Source organism: Lagenorhynchus albirostris, chromosome 1 (assembly GCF_949774975.1).
Source record: "Lagenorhynchus albirostris chromosome 1, mLagAlb1.1, whole genome shotgun sequence".
Classification (NCBI taxonomy): Eukaryota; Metazoa; Chordata; class Mammalia; order Artiodactyla; family Delphinidae; genus Lagenorhynchus; species Lagenorhynchus albirostris.
In genome coordinates this window covers 173,510,727-173,524,194 of record NC_083095.1, presented here as the reverse complement: position 1 = coordinate 173,524,194, position 13,468 = coordinate 173,510,727, and the positions used below count along the sequence as shown (strand labels likewise).

The window sequence follows — 13,468 nt, the reverse complement described above, 5'->3', positions numbered from 1 at the left end:
TGGAAAGAAATAAGAAGGGCCTGATCCGTTAGATATAGACAGCTGCTGCAGTGATACAGCGCTGTTTAAAGTCAAAAGATATGGTAGCATCCTGGTTCTGTCACTAGCTGTGGGATCTCGGAAAAACTTGTCTACCCTGGTTGAGCGTCAGTGACCTCCTTTGTAAAAATGGTACTGGTACCCACTTCTCAGGTATGTGTAGGGAACAGATGTGGTAACAGCTGTGAACACACACTGTAAACTGTAAAGGGTGCTATAGAAATGTAAGACAAAAATGATCACAGTCGCAATTAGTGACTCACTAAATGCTGGGGCACTTTTTTAAAACCTGAAGGACAATAAAATGACAGTAGTGTTAAGAATAGGAAAATTAGAACGGGCATGTGGATTTCTAGTTTGGGGTATGTTAAGTTTCTATAGACTGTTATCGGAGATCTCCTATACGTATCAAGTGCTTTGGTACTTGAGGTGCTCTCGACCTTTTAAATGTTTTGATCTTAAATAAATTCCTGTCATTGAATACCAACTATGTGCTGGGCAGTTAGACACTGACTGTACCAATTGAGGGGTTAGGCTGTAGTGGTGGGAACATAAAACCAAACAGGAATCCTTTATAAGTCACTGTTAAGTCCTTCATGTAAAGAAAATGGAGAGGGCTTCCCTGGTGGCGCAGTGGTTGAGAGTCCCCCTGCTGATGCAGGGGACAAGGGTTCGTGCCCCGGTCTGGGAAGATCCCACATGCCGCGGAGCGGCTGGGCCTGTGAGCCATGGCCGCTGAGCCTGTGCTCCACAACCGGAGAGGCCACAACAGTGAGAGGCCCGCGTACCGCAAAAAAAAAAAAAAAAGAAAATGGAGAATGTTAAGTTAGACAACATTGAGAGAGTTTGTAGTTAGGATGGGGATGGGAGTGGGAGTGGAATTTAGGTAGTCAGAAAAGATCTGCATGTGAGAAAAGCTACCAAGGGGAGGATGGGAAGGAGCCTGTCATGTGAGGGTCCAGGGGAGGGACATTCTGAACAGAGAGAACAGCAGATCCCACCTGTTCGTCATTTCACTTTCGCATCTTGGAATGACCAGGAAACAGGAAGTGGGGTAACTGTCCTTACAATCATTTTTATCGTTGTTGTATGTAGAAAGTAAAATGTGCATAATAAAAGCTTGGCACATTTAGATGATTAATAAATAAATGTTCTTATTCCCTTATTAAAGCTTGCTGTACTTTTTTGAAGAGTTGCATAACTATATTTAAATTTTTTGCTATTATTTAAACATAAAGTTTTTCTTACTACTTCGCTATTTTATTCAACTAGTTTTCCTATCAATAAAAATTTTATTAAATAACAGATTCTTGTAAGCCCTTGTTTACCTAAATGAAGCAGCTTCTACAGTGTTCTGTTTATGCTCAACATGACATACTTCATGGTTTCTTTTCATGCCAAGTATATTATTTTAATACTAAAAAATTTCTGTCTTTAGAAATATTTTAAATTTATAGCAAGTGTACTTATTAAAGAATTTATTTAAATACATATTTTTTAAAAATACTCTCTTCTTTTGACAGGGAATGCAAAGTAGAGTTAGGTATTTTGAAGTTAATTCCTTGCTGAAATGTGCCTGTAAGTCAGTATTCTGTCTGTGAAAATAATTCCTCTGGCTTTCCATGCTCAGTGTACAGTGTACTCATTTGTAGCCAAATGAGGATAAAAGATATACTTGATCTAGAGAGTGTATATGAAGTTTTCTATTTAAATGTTTGGGTTTTCAATCCATGCTTCTCTTATTTTTAAATATAATTGCTTGTAAAGTAGGAAATTTTTAAAAAGTAGGATATTTTCAGGTATTAGAAGGGGATTAGGAAATCTTTATGCAACTCATTAGTAATATCAATTTTAACAGAGTATCTCTGAGAGTCTTCCACAGAAGTATGTTGATCATTTATCTGGAGCTGCAGGTCAAAGAGGAAAAAATATATTAAATGGCCAAGTAGAAGGTAAGAACTGTATTTTTATGAAAAAGTCATTTGACAGCATGTTGATTTAAAATGGGAATTCTGATATATTCTAATAGCCAAGGAAAATCACCTGTCGGTTAAGAGGAAGAATCATTCCTCACACTGATTTCAAGTTGAACTGAGCCTGTCTCATTCTGGAAAAGAAGTGCTGTATCAGAAGAACTAAGCAGCTACATCTTTTTTTCTAGTCAAAAATCCATCAACAGTTTTTAGGCAGTTTTTATTTGGCCAAAAAGCAGTGCTTGAATACTTAACTGTGTGCTGTGTTCTATTTAACATCTGACTGTCCAGATGTCCTTTTGTAGACGACATGCCATGATATAATCATCTATCTCCATGTCTGTTATCAAGTTACACTGTGAAGTGTGCCACCCTTTTGAGGTGGTCCTCAAAGACACAGTTTGCTTTTTGTTTAACCAAGTGTCCTAAAGCATGTACCTGAAGTTATATCATTTTTTATTCTAAAAAGCTATGCAGCTTATATTCTGAAAACTATTACAAAATATAACACTGTTGATGTAAAAAAAAAAAAAGAAAGAAAATCACCTGTCAAATGCATAGTGAGGAAAAAGATGAGAAAAGGAGGGAAGCTTTGTATCTTATCTGATGTCAGCCACAGATTAAATTGAGAGTCCCCTTTAAGGAGCTAAATTATTAATTCCATTTCAAGGTACTCTACAACCTAAGGAAAGTTGGGAAATGAGGAAGAGGAAAGAAGGAGTAAAGAATGAGAGAGGCAGAGGTTACAGGGAGTAAATGAAGGAAAAGGAAGCAGGGGTCTGTGGAGGACGGTGGCAAAGTAAAATAGGTCTTTAGAAAAAGGAAGAGAAGAGTATTTGAAATGTGAGACAAATTTGAAGTGAGCTTCCAGCACCAAAACTTGTCAGAGACGAACAGTAAAGCTTTCCCACTCTTACTGTGGGAATGTAGAAGCAGACTCACAGATCAGAGTTTCTCAAATTTTAATTAGTCCCCTGGGGACCTTGTGAAAAGTGCACATGCTGAGCAGCAGGTCTGGGGTTGTGCATTTCTGACAAGCTCTCAGAGTAGCAAGGGTGTAGGCTTGCATTTAGAGAAATCTGGAAGAGGAGCCACTGGATAGTTCAAGACAAAACAGGATCAAGGAAAAGCATTATTTTCTTTTTCTTTCTGAGCGTGTTTATAGCCAGAGGGTAGCAAAGCGTTGAAGTAGAACTTATAGATGTAAGGTACCACTGCTAAGCAAAGAGGAAAAAAGAAGTGGTGGGGATGATCCATAAAAAGAATGTAAAAGGGGAAGAATTAAGACCACAGATCCAGAGACTACCTTTGAAGAGGATAGAATATAGTGAAAGGAAAGAGGGAGGAAAGAAGGATGTTAGGGAGGTGATTGTGGAGGTGATGAGGAAACTTGAGAGAACTCTTGTTAGATGACTTCAGTGTATTTACCCTGAAACAAGGTTACGTCATTGCTGCCCCAGAGAATACTGGAAGCAGGAGTGGGTGCTAGAATTGAGGTAAACCCCAGCTCCTCCTTGTAACTATCAGGCATCAAAGATATATGTTGTGTTGGTATGTGTTATTCAAATGAGATTAATTTGAATATGGAAGCATTGGCTGTTTTTTTTTTTTTTTCAAGATAGGTTTTTTTTGTTTGTTTTTTTGGCTGCTCGGCTGGCATGTGGGATCCTAATTTCCCCGACCAGGGATTGAACCCATGTCCCCTGCAGTAGAAGCATGGGGTCTTAACCACTGGACCGCCAGGGGAGTCCGTAAGATAGCTAATTTTTTGATGATAATTGTTTCACAAAAATCCTTTTAAACAGTAGCATGATATACTGAACCAAACTAATTTTGGAAACAAAAGAAATTAATAGGGTTCATTCCCTAAATGCTAAAATTGTTATTTTTAGTAAATACTACACTGATTTTGAAATATTAAAGATTTTTATTATCTAATAATTCTGTGGCAGTAAAATTTACTTTTTCCTTTTTGATAATCGTACTTCGATATTGAAAACTTATAATACATTATTTCTTAGATGTGCCTTATATACCTTCTTGCATGAGTGGATCGAGAAACTTTAAGATGACTAAACTAGAGGATCCAAGAAATGTAGGCATACCAGTAGCCCACATGGGTATGGAAAAAAATGAATATTTTTATGAACTATTATTCTACAAGTGTATATCCAAGCTGATCAGTTCATAACACTTTCTCTGATGAGAAATGTATTATACATTCAACTGAACTGTCATCCCAACTGTGCACTTCCTAAATTACAGGACAAATTGAAGAACATGATAAACACTTGTAGTATAATGGTGTAAATGATGCTGCCGTATTGCATTCAAGATATGCTGTTGCATTTTACCATCAGCTTTCACATTTACCTTCTCGGGGTCATGATTTGTTCCTCTGATTAAAGATCACTTTTCTCCTCATCCATCAGCATGTTCACATTGGTACATGTGCATTTTTCTATTTTATAAGGGCTTTTGGAACATAATCTTACTTTTGAAATCTTAACTGCATGTTTTATTAAACCTGTACTCCTATTTTTTCTTCAGTATCTATAGTGGATTCATATGTCTGTCTTGTTGCCGTCCTAACCTCCCCGAAGAAACAAAACACCAAAACCTAAAGTATTCACTGCCAAGGCCAAGCATGAGGATTCTGCTCAATACTAACTGCATGAATATATAGGTGGCTTTCATAGTTACGTGTAGTTGATTCTATGTCCCTTTTGCCTTTTAGATTCTCCTGAAGGATATCCTCACTTGAAGGTAAAAACTTATATTTTTATCTTGAATTATTAACTACAGATTGTATCAAATGTACATTATTTATTAATCAACTTGTTTCAAAACCCATTCAGCCTGCAGTTGGAGTGAAAGATTCTGTTCCTAATGAAACAGTAGGAATGAAGGATTTGCAAACATCCAGATCAGGTAAATTCTGCAGTGCAAATTTCCCTCTGGAGGGAGGTACGCTAAAATATTTGAAATGCTCACAGCCTTCATATTCCTAATTCTTTTTTCTTTTGTTTTTGCAAATTTAATTGAAGGATTTGACGTAAATAAGGCACATGTTATTGTTGGTATCCATGTTTTGAAAAAAGGATATTTACAAGCATAAGAAAAAGATATTTTTAAAATGTAAGCTTTAACTCACATGTTTCTATGTATGTTTCAATACCCTAAAGTTCTCAGTTTGGAATCTCTGTACTTCTTAGGGATTCTCAGAGGTAAATTATTAGATTCTAAGATTTTTCCAGTTTTATCAAATGCTTATTTGAATTCTGACCTTTACCTAGAGTAAAGCTTCACTTGCTAACATGTCAATTGTATTTCAACTTTAATTATTTCATTTTAGTGGTGTTACATGGATGAGCTTAAGCCAACCAGATGTTTTGATTAGCAGACTCTGTGTGTCTGTGTGTGTGTGTGTGTGTGTGTGTGTGTGTGTGTGTGTGTGTGTGTGGTGGTCTTTGATTATTAAAAGTGGGGGAAAGTAATCATACCTTAATGACGATTTGCTAGACACAATCTTTTAAAACAGTAATTCTGAAAGTTTTTGGCTTTAAGATCCTTTTATTTATTTATTTGTTATTTTTTTATGAGGCAGATATAGGATCCTTTTATACTTTTAAAAATTATTGAGAATTCCAATGAACTTTTGTTTAAGTAGGTTGTATCTACTGATGTTTACTGTATTGGAAAATAAAACTGAAAAATTAAAAATACAAGCACACACAATCATACATTCTATTAGCCATTAGAACTATGATGTTATCACATATCTTGACTCTGGAAAACTCCACTGTACACTTAAAACAGAATGAGAATGGAAATAACGTTTACTGTTATTGTGAAAATAGTTTTGACCTCTTGGACCGCTTGAATGGTTAGGTCTTGGGACTCCAGGGATGCTCAGGTGACACTTGAGAACCACTGTTTTAAACCATTCACAGAGCTTATGGATGTGAAATGATAAAGGGACCCTTGTGATGAAACAGGATTTAAACTTTCACTTTTACATTTCTTGCTTTTTTCTTTGATTTGTCTTTTTTTTTTTAGGTTTTTTTCTTTCTTTTTTTTTTTATACAGCAGGTTCTTATTAGTCATCAATTTTATACACATCAGTGTATACATGTCAATCCCAATCGCCCAATTCATCCCACCACCATCGCCAGCCCCCCGCGGTTCTCCCCCCTTGGTGTCCATACGTTTGTTCTCTACATCTGTATCTCAATTTCTGCCCTGCAAACCGGTTCATCTGTACCATTTTTCTAGGTTCCACATATATGCGTTAATATACGATATTTGTTTTTCTCTTTCTGACTTACTTCACTCTGTATGACAGTCTCTAGATCCATCCACATCTCAAAAGATGATCCAATTTTGTTCCTTTTTATGGCTGAGTAATATTCCATTGTATACATGTACCACATCTTCTTTATCCATTCGTCTGTCGATGGGCATTTAGGTTGCTTCCATGACCTGGCTATTGTAAATAGGGCTGCAATGAACATTGGGGTGCATGTGTCTTTTTGAATTGTGGTTTTCTCTGGGTATATGCCCAGTAGTGGGATTGCTGGATCATATGGTAATTCTATTTTTAGTTTCTTAAGGAACCTCCATCCTGTTCTCCATAGTGGCTGTATCAGTTTACATCCCCACCAACAGTGCAAGAGGGTTCTCTTTTCTCCACACCCTCTCCAGCATTTGTTGTTTGTAGATTTTCAGATAAAGCCCATTCTAACTGGTGTGAGTGAGGTGATACCTCATTGTAGTTTTGATTTGCATTTCTCTAATAATTAATGATGTTGAGCAGCTTTTCATGTGCTTCTTGGCCATTTGTATGTCTTATTTGGAGAAATGTCAATTTAGGTCTTCTGCCCATTTTTGGATTGGGTTGTTTGCTTTTTTAATATTGAGCTGCATGAGCTGTTTATATATTTTGGAGATTAATCCTTTGTCCGTGGATTTGTTTGCAAATATTTTCTCCCATTCTGAGGGTTGTCTTTTCATCTTGTTTATGGTTTCCTTTGCTGTGCAAAAGCTTTTAAGTTTCATTAGGTTCCATTTGTTTATTTTTGTTTCCATTACTCTAGGAGATGGATCAAATAGATCTTGCTGTGATTAATGTCAAAGAGTGTTCTTCCTATGTTTTCCTCTAAGAGTTTTATAGTGTCCGGTCTTACATTTAGGTCTCTAATCCATTTTGAGTTTATTTTTGTTTATGGTGTTAGGGAGTGTTCTAATATCATTCTTTCACATGCAGCTGTCCAGTTTTCCCAGCACCACTTATTGAAGAGATTGTCTTTTCTCCATTATATATCCTTGCCTCTTTTGTCATAGATTAGTTGACCATAGGTGCGTGGGTTTACCTCTGGGCTTCCTATCTTGTTCCATTGATCTATGTTTCTGTTTTTGTGCTAGTACCATATTGTCTTGATTACTGTAGCTTTGTAGTATACCCTGAAGTCAGAGAGTCTGATTCCTCCAGCTCCGTTTTTTTCCCTCAAGACTGTTTGGCTATTCGGGGTCTTTTGTGTCTCCATACAAATTTTAAGATTTTTTGTTGTAGTTCTGTAAAAAATGCCATTGGTAATTTGATAGGGATTGCATTGAATCTATAGATTGCTTTGGGTAGTATAGTCATTTTCACAATATTGATTCTTCCAATCCAAGAACATGCTATACCTCTCCATCTGTTTGTATCATCTTTAATTTCTTTCATCAGTGTCTTATAGTTTTCTGCATACAGGTCTTTTGTCTCCCTAGGTAGGTTTATTCCTAGGTATTTTATTCTTTTTGTTGCAGTGGTAAATGGGAGTGTTTCCTTACTTTCTCTTGCAGATTTTTCATCATTAGTGTATAGGAATGCCAGAGATTTCTGTGCATTAATTTTGTATCCTGCAACTTTACCAGATTCTTTGATTAGCTCTAGTAGTTTTCTGGTGGCATCTTTAGGATTCTCTATGTATAGTATCATGTCATCTGCAAACAGTGACAGTCTTACTTCTTCTTTTCCAATTTATATTCCTTTTATTTCTTTTTCTTCTCTGATTGCCGAGGCTAGGACTTCCAAAACTATGTTGAATAATAGCGGTGAGAGTGGACATCCTTGCCTTGTTCCTGATATTAGAGGAAATGCTTTCAGTTTTTCACCATTGAGAATGATGTTTGCTGTGGGTTTGTCATATATGGCCTTTATTATGTTGAGGTAGGTTCCCTCTGTGCCCACTTTCTGGAGAGTTTTTATCATAAATGGGTGTTGAATTTTGTCAAAAGCTTTTTCTGAATCTACTGAGATGATCATATGGTTTTTATTCTTCAGTTCGTTAATACGGTGTATCACATTGTTTGATTTGTGTATATTGAAGAATCCTTGCATCCCTGGGATAAATCTCACTTGATCATGGTGTATGATCCTTTTAATGCGTTGTTGGATTCTGTTTGCTAGTATTTTTTTGAGGATTTTTGCATCTATATTCATCAGTGATATTGGTCTGTAATTTTCTTTTTTTGTAGTATCTTGTCTGGTTTTGGTATCAGGGTGATGGTGGCCTCATAGAATGAGTTTGGGAGTGTTCCTTCCTCCGCAATTTTCTGGAAGAGTTTGAGAAGAATGGGTGTTAGCTCTTCTCTAAATGTTTGATAGAATTCACCAGTGAAGGCATCTGGTCCTCGACTTTTGTTTGCTGGAAGATTTTTAATCACAGTTTCAATTTAATTACTTGTGATTGGTCTGTTCATATTTTCTATTTCTTCCTGGTTCAGTCTTGGAAGGTTATACCTTTCTAAGAATTTGTCCATTTCTTCCAGGTTGTCCATTTTATTGGCATAGAGTTGCTTGTAGTAGTCTCTTACGATGCTTTGTATTTCTGCGGTGTCTGTTGTAACTTCTCCTTTTTCATTTCTAATTTTATTGATTTGAGTCCTCTTCCTCTTTTTCTTGATGAGTCTGGCTAATGGTTTATCAATTTTGTTTATCTTCTCAAAGAACCAGCTTTTAGTTTTATTGATCTTTGCTATTGTTTTCTTTGTTTCTATTTCATTTATTTCTGCTCTGATCTTTATGTTTTCTTTCCTTCTGCTAACTTTGGGTTTTGTTTGTTCTTCTTTCTCTAGTTCCTTTAGGTGTAAGGTTAGATTATTTATTTGAGATTTTTCTTATTTCTTGAGGTAGGCTTCTATAGCTATAAACTTGCCTCTTAAGACTGCTTTTGCTGCATCCCATAGGTTTTGGATTGTTGTGTTTTCATTGTCATTTGTCTCTAGGTATTTTGTGATTTCCTCTTTGATTTCTTCAGTGATCTCTTGGTTATTTAGTAACGTAGTGTTTAGCCTCCATGTGTTTGTGTTTTTTACATTTTTCCCCTGTAATTCATTTCTAATCTCATAGCGTTGTGGTCAGAAAAGATGCTTGATATGATTTCAATTTTCTTAAATTTACTGAGGCTTGATTTGTGACCCAAGATGTGATCTATCCTGGAGAATGTTCCATGTGCACTTGAGAAGAAAGTGTAATCTGCTGTTTTTGGATGGAATGTCCTATAAATATCAATTAAATCTGTCTGATCTATTGTGTCATTTAAAGCTTCTCTTTCCTTATTTATTTTCATTTTGGATGATACGTCCATTGGTGTAAGTGAGGTGTTAAAGTCCCCCACTCTTATTATGTTATTGTTGATTTCCTCTTTTACAGCTGTTAGCAGTTAGCTTATATATTGAGGTGGTCCTATGTTAGGTGCATATATATAATTGTTATATTTTCTTCTTGGATTGATCCCTTGATCATTATATAGTGTTTTTCCTTGTCTCTTTTAACATTCTTTATTTTAAAGTCTATTTTATCTGATATGAGTATTGCTACTCCAGCTTTCTTTTGCTTTCCATTTGCATGGAATATCTTTTTCCATCCCCTCACTTTTAGTCTGCATGTGTCCCTAGGTCTGAAGTGGGTCTCTTGTAGACAGCATATATATGGGTCTTGTGTTTGTATCCATTCAGCAAGCCTATGTCTTTTGGTTGGAGCATTTAATCCATTCATGTTTAAGGTAATTATCAATATGTATGTTCCTATGACCATTTTCTTAATTCTTTTGGGTTTGTTTCTGTAGGTCCTTTTCTTCTCTTGTGTTTCCCACTTAGAGAAGTTCCTTTAGCATTTGTTGTAGAGCCTGTTTGGTGGTGCTGAATTCTTTTAGCTTTTGCTTGTCTGTAAAGCTTTTGATTTCTCCATCGAATCCGAATGAGATCCTTGCGGGGTAGAGTAATCCTGGTTGTAGGTTCTTCCCTGTCATCACTTTAAGTGTATCATGCCACTTCCTTCTGGCTTGTAGAGTTTCTGCTGAGAAATCAGCTGTTAACCTTATGGGAGTTCCCTTGTATCTTATTTGTCGTTTTTCCTTTGCTGCTTTCAGAAATTTTTCTTTGTCTTTAATTTTTGCAAATTTGATTACTGTGTGTCTCAGCATGTTTCTCTTTGGGTTTATCCTGTATGGGACTTGCTGCATTTCCTGGACTTGAGTGGCTATTTCCTTTCCCATGTTAGGGAAGTTTTCGACTATAATCTTTTCAAATATTTTCTCGGGTCCTTTCACTCTCTCTTCTCCTTTTGGGATCCCTATAATGCGAATGTTGTTGCATTTAATGTTGTCTCAGAGGTCTCTTAGGCTGTCTTCATTTCTTTTCATTTTTTTTTCTTTATTCTCTTCTGCTCAGTGAATTCCACCATTTTGTCTTCTAGGTCACTTATCTGTTCTGCCTCAGTTATTCTGCTATTGATTCCTTCTAGTGTAGTTTTCATTTCAGTTATTGTACTGTTCATCTCTGTTTGTTTGTTCTTTAACTCTTCTAGGTCTTTGTTAAACATTTCTTGCATCTTTTCAATCTTTGCCTCCATTGTTTTTCCGAGGCCCTGTATCATCTTCACTATCATTATTCTGAATTCTTTTTCTGGAAGGTTGCCTATCTCCACTTCATTTAGTTGTTTTTCTGGGGTTTTATCTTGTTCCTTCATCTGGTACCTAGCCCTCTGCCTTTTCATCTTGTCTGTCTTTCTGTGAGTGTGGTTTTTGTTCCACAGGCTGCAGGATTGTAGTTCTTCTTGTTTCTCCTGTCTGCCCTCTGGTGGATGAGGCTATCTAAGAGGCTTGTGCGGGTTTCCTGGTGGGAGGGACTGGTGGTGGGTAGAGCTGACTTTTCCTCTGGTGGGCAGAGCTCAGTAAAACTTTAATCCGCTTGACTGCTGATGGGTGGGGCTGGGTTCCCTCCCTGTTGGTTGTTTAGCCTGAGGCAACCCAACAGTGGAGGCTACCTGGGCTCTTTGGTAGGGCTAATGACAGACTCTGGGAGGGCTCAGGCCAAGGAGTACTTCCCAGAACTTCTGCTGCCCATGTTCTTGTCCCCACGATGAGCCACAGCCACCCCCGCCTCTGCAGGAGACCCTCCAACACTAGCAGGTAGGTCTGGTTCAGTCTCTCCTGGGGTCACTGCTCCTTCCTCTGGGTCCCGATGCGCACACTACTTTGTGTGTGCCCACCAAGAGTGAAGTCTCTGTTTCCCCCAGTCCTGTCGAAGTCCTGCAATCAAATTCCACTAGGCTTCAAAGTCTGATTCTCTAGGAATTCCTCCTCCCGTTGCCGGACCCCCAGGTTGGGAAGCCTGACATGGGGCTCAGAACCTTCACTCTAGTGGGTGGACTTCTGTGGTATAAGTGTTCTCCAGTCTATGAGTCACCCACCCACCAGTTATGGGATTTGATTTTATTGTGATTGTGCCCCTCCTGCTGTCTCATTGTGGCTTCTCCTTTGTCTTTGGATGTGGGGTATCTTTTCTGGTGAGTTCCAGTGTCTTCCTGTCGATGATTGTCCAGCACCTAGTTGTGATTCTGGTGTTCTCACAAGAGGGAGTGAGAGCACATCCTTCTACTCCACCATCTTGGTTCAGCTCTGATTTGTCTTAAGAAATTTAAATCTGACAATTTTACTTTCTTTAAAAAAAAGAAAAATATTTTTGTTATGTATTCATTTCCTGTCTCATGGCACTGTATGCTCTTTTGATCTAGTGTGGACCTAGACTTATCCTAGTTTTACCTGGAAACAATTAGTCACTCAAGGCTATCATTTCTTTTGTAAATTTATGATATTTATCCAAGGCTTAAAAAATGATTTCTGAAGATACATTGGTAACATTGAGGAAAGTCCATCTCATTGTAATTAAAGTAGTACCATTCATTAAAAGATTTTTTAAAACCCATGTCTCTGGAACACACAATACTGTCATACATATTTAAACATAAAATAAGTGGTTAGACATAATTTTGTTAATGAAAAAATTCATATGTTGAAGAAACATAATTATTAATAAAGCTCTTATGGTATACAGAATATGTAATAGAGATTGATGAGTGAATCAAAGTAAGTAATACTAGAAAATTAAAAAGTAGAACAGGGCTTCCCTGGTGGCGCAGTGGTTGAGAGTCCGCCTGCCGATGCAGGGGACACGGGTTCGTGCCCTTGTCCGGGAGGATCCCACATGCCGCGGAGTGGCTGGGCCCGTGAGCCATGGCCGCTGAGCCTGCGCGTCTGGAGCTTGTGGTCCGCAACGGGAGAGGCCACAACAGTGAGAGGCCGCGTACTGCAAAAAAAAAAAAAAACAAAAACATAGAAAAAATGAGAGGCAATAGTTAACGTATCTATATGAATGGCAATGACGTGTAAGATACAATAAGCCATGAAGGAGTAGTGTGTTTGGGGGGAGAGGAGGACATGGGACATGCTTCTCTGAAGAAAGAATTTGTTCAAGTTAGTCAAATTTGTATTAGTATTCTCATTCTAATAAATGGAAACTTTGTTTTCAGATTTTTCAGATTGGGATTCTGCTAGTTTGACGCTCAATAATGAGACTTGTCAGAGAGCCGGGCATTTGAAAGTTGATGATAAATATCCATTTGTGTCTCAATCAATGACCAAAAATCAGTCAGCATCCACAGAATTTGGACAGATGACCTTAATAGATAAAGAAAAGATTAATATCGGAGCGGTGTTTCTGTTAGGGAATTACACGCTCCATGACCTGTGTGAGTCACAGCTGCCAGAAAACAGAGAAAGCAAACAAGGTAATAAATAAGCACAGAGCACTCAACCGTAGGCCACCTCAGCATGGCTTCACCATAATCCTCATGTTTCCAAAATCATTTTGTGGCAAAATCTGCTTTGTGTTTACTCCTTTTATTCAACCTGCAGCCAGACATCTTTTAGCAAGACGTTTGCATTCCTCCTCTGACCAAAGCAACATGATAAATAACAAAGAGAATTAGGAGAGAGAATAAGTTCGTTAGGCTAGTATTTAGGACACACCTGAGAGTGGGTAGCAGGATTATATTTAGAATTTTGGGACTAGTTGGGAAACCTAGGTAGACATCTCAAGATTCCTTTCTCAAAATGTAGTTTTTTTAGCTT

General features: G+C 37.5%; 1 protein-coding gene across 1 annotated transcript in view; it reads left to right on the top strand.

Moving 5' to 3' along the window:
• ANKRD26 (ankyrin repeat domain containing 26) overlaps nucleotides 1-13,468 on the top strand; it is a 93,020-nt gene that overhangs the window by 30,354 nt on the left and 49,198 nt on the right. The window contains exons 12-16 of the mRNA XM_060160453.1: nucleotides 1,898-1,991; nucleotides 4,034-4,132; nucleotides 4,750-4,778; nucleotides 4,871-4,943; nucleotides 12,868-13,125. Coding sequence (XP_060016436.1) covers nucleotides 1,898-1,991; nucleotides 4,034-4,132; nucleotides 4,750-4,778; nucleotides 4,871-4,943; nucleotides 12,868-13,125 — 553 coding nt within the window. The remainder of the gene's footprint in view (nucleotides 1-1,897; nucleotides 1,992-4,033; nucleotides 4,133-4,749; nucleotides 4,779-4,870; nucleotides 4,944-12,867; nucleotides 13,126-13,468) is intronic.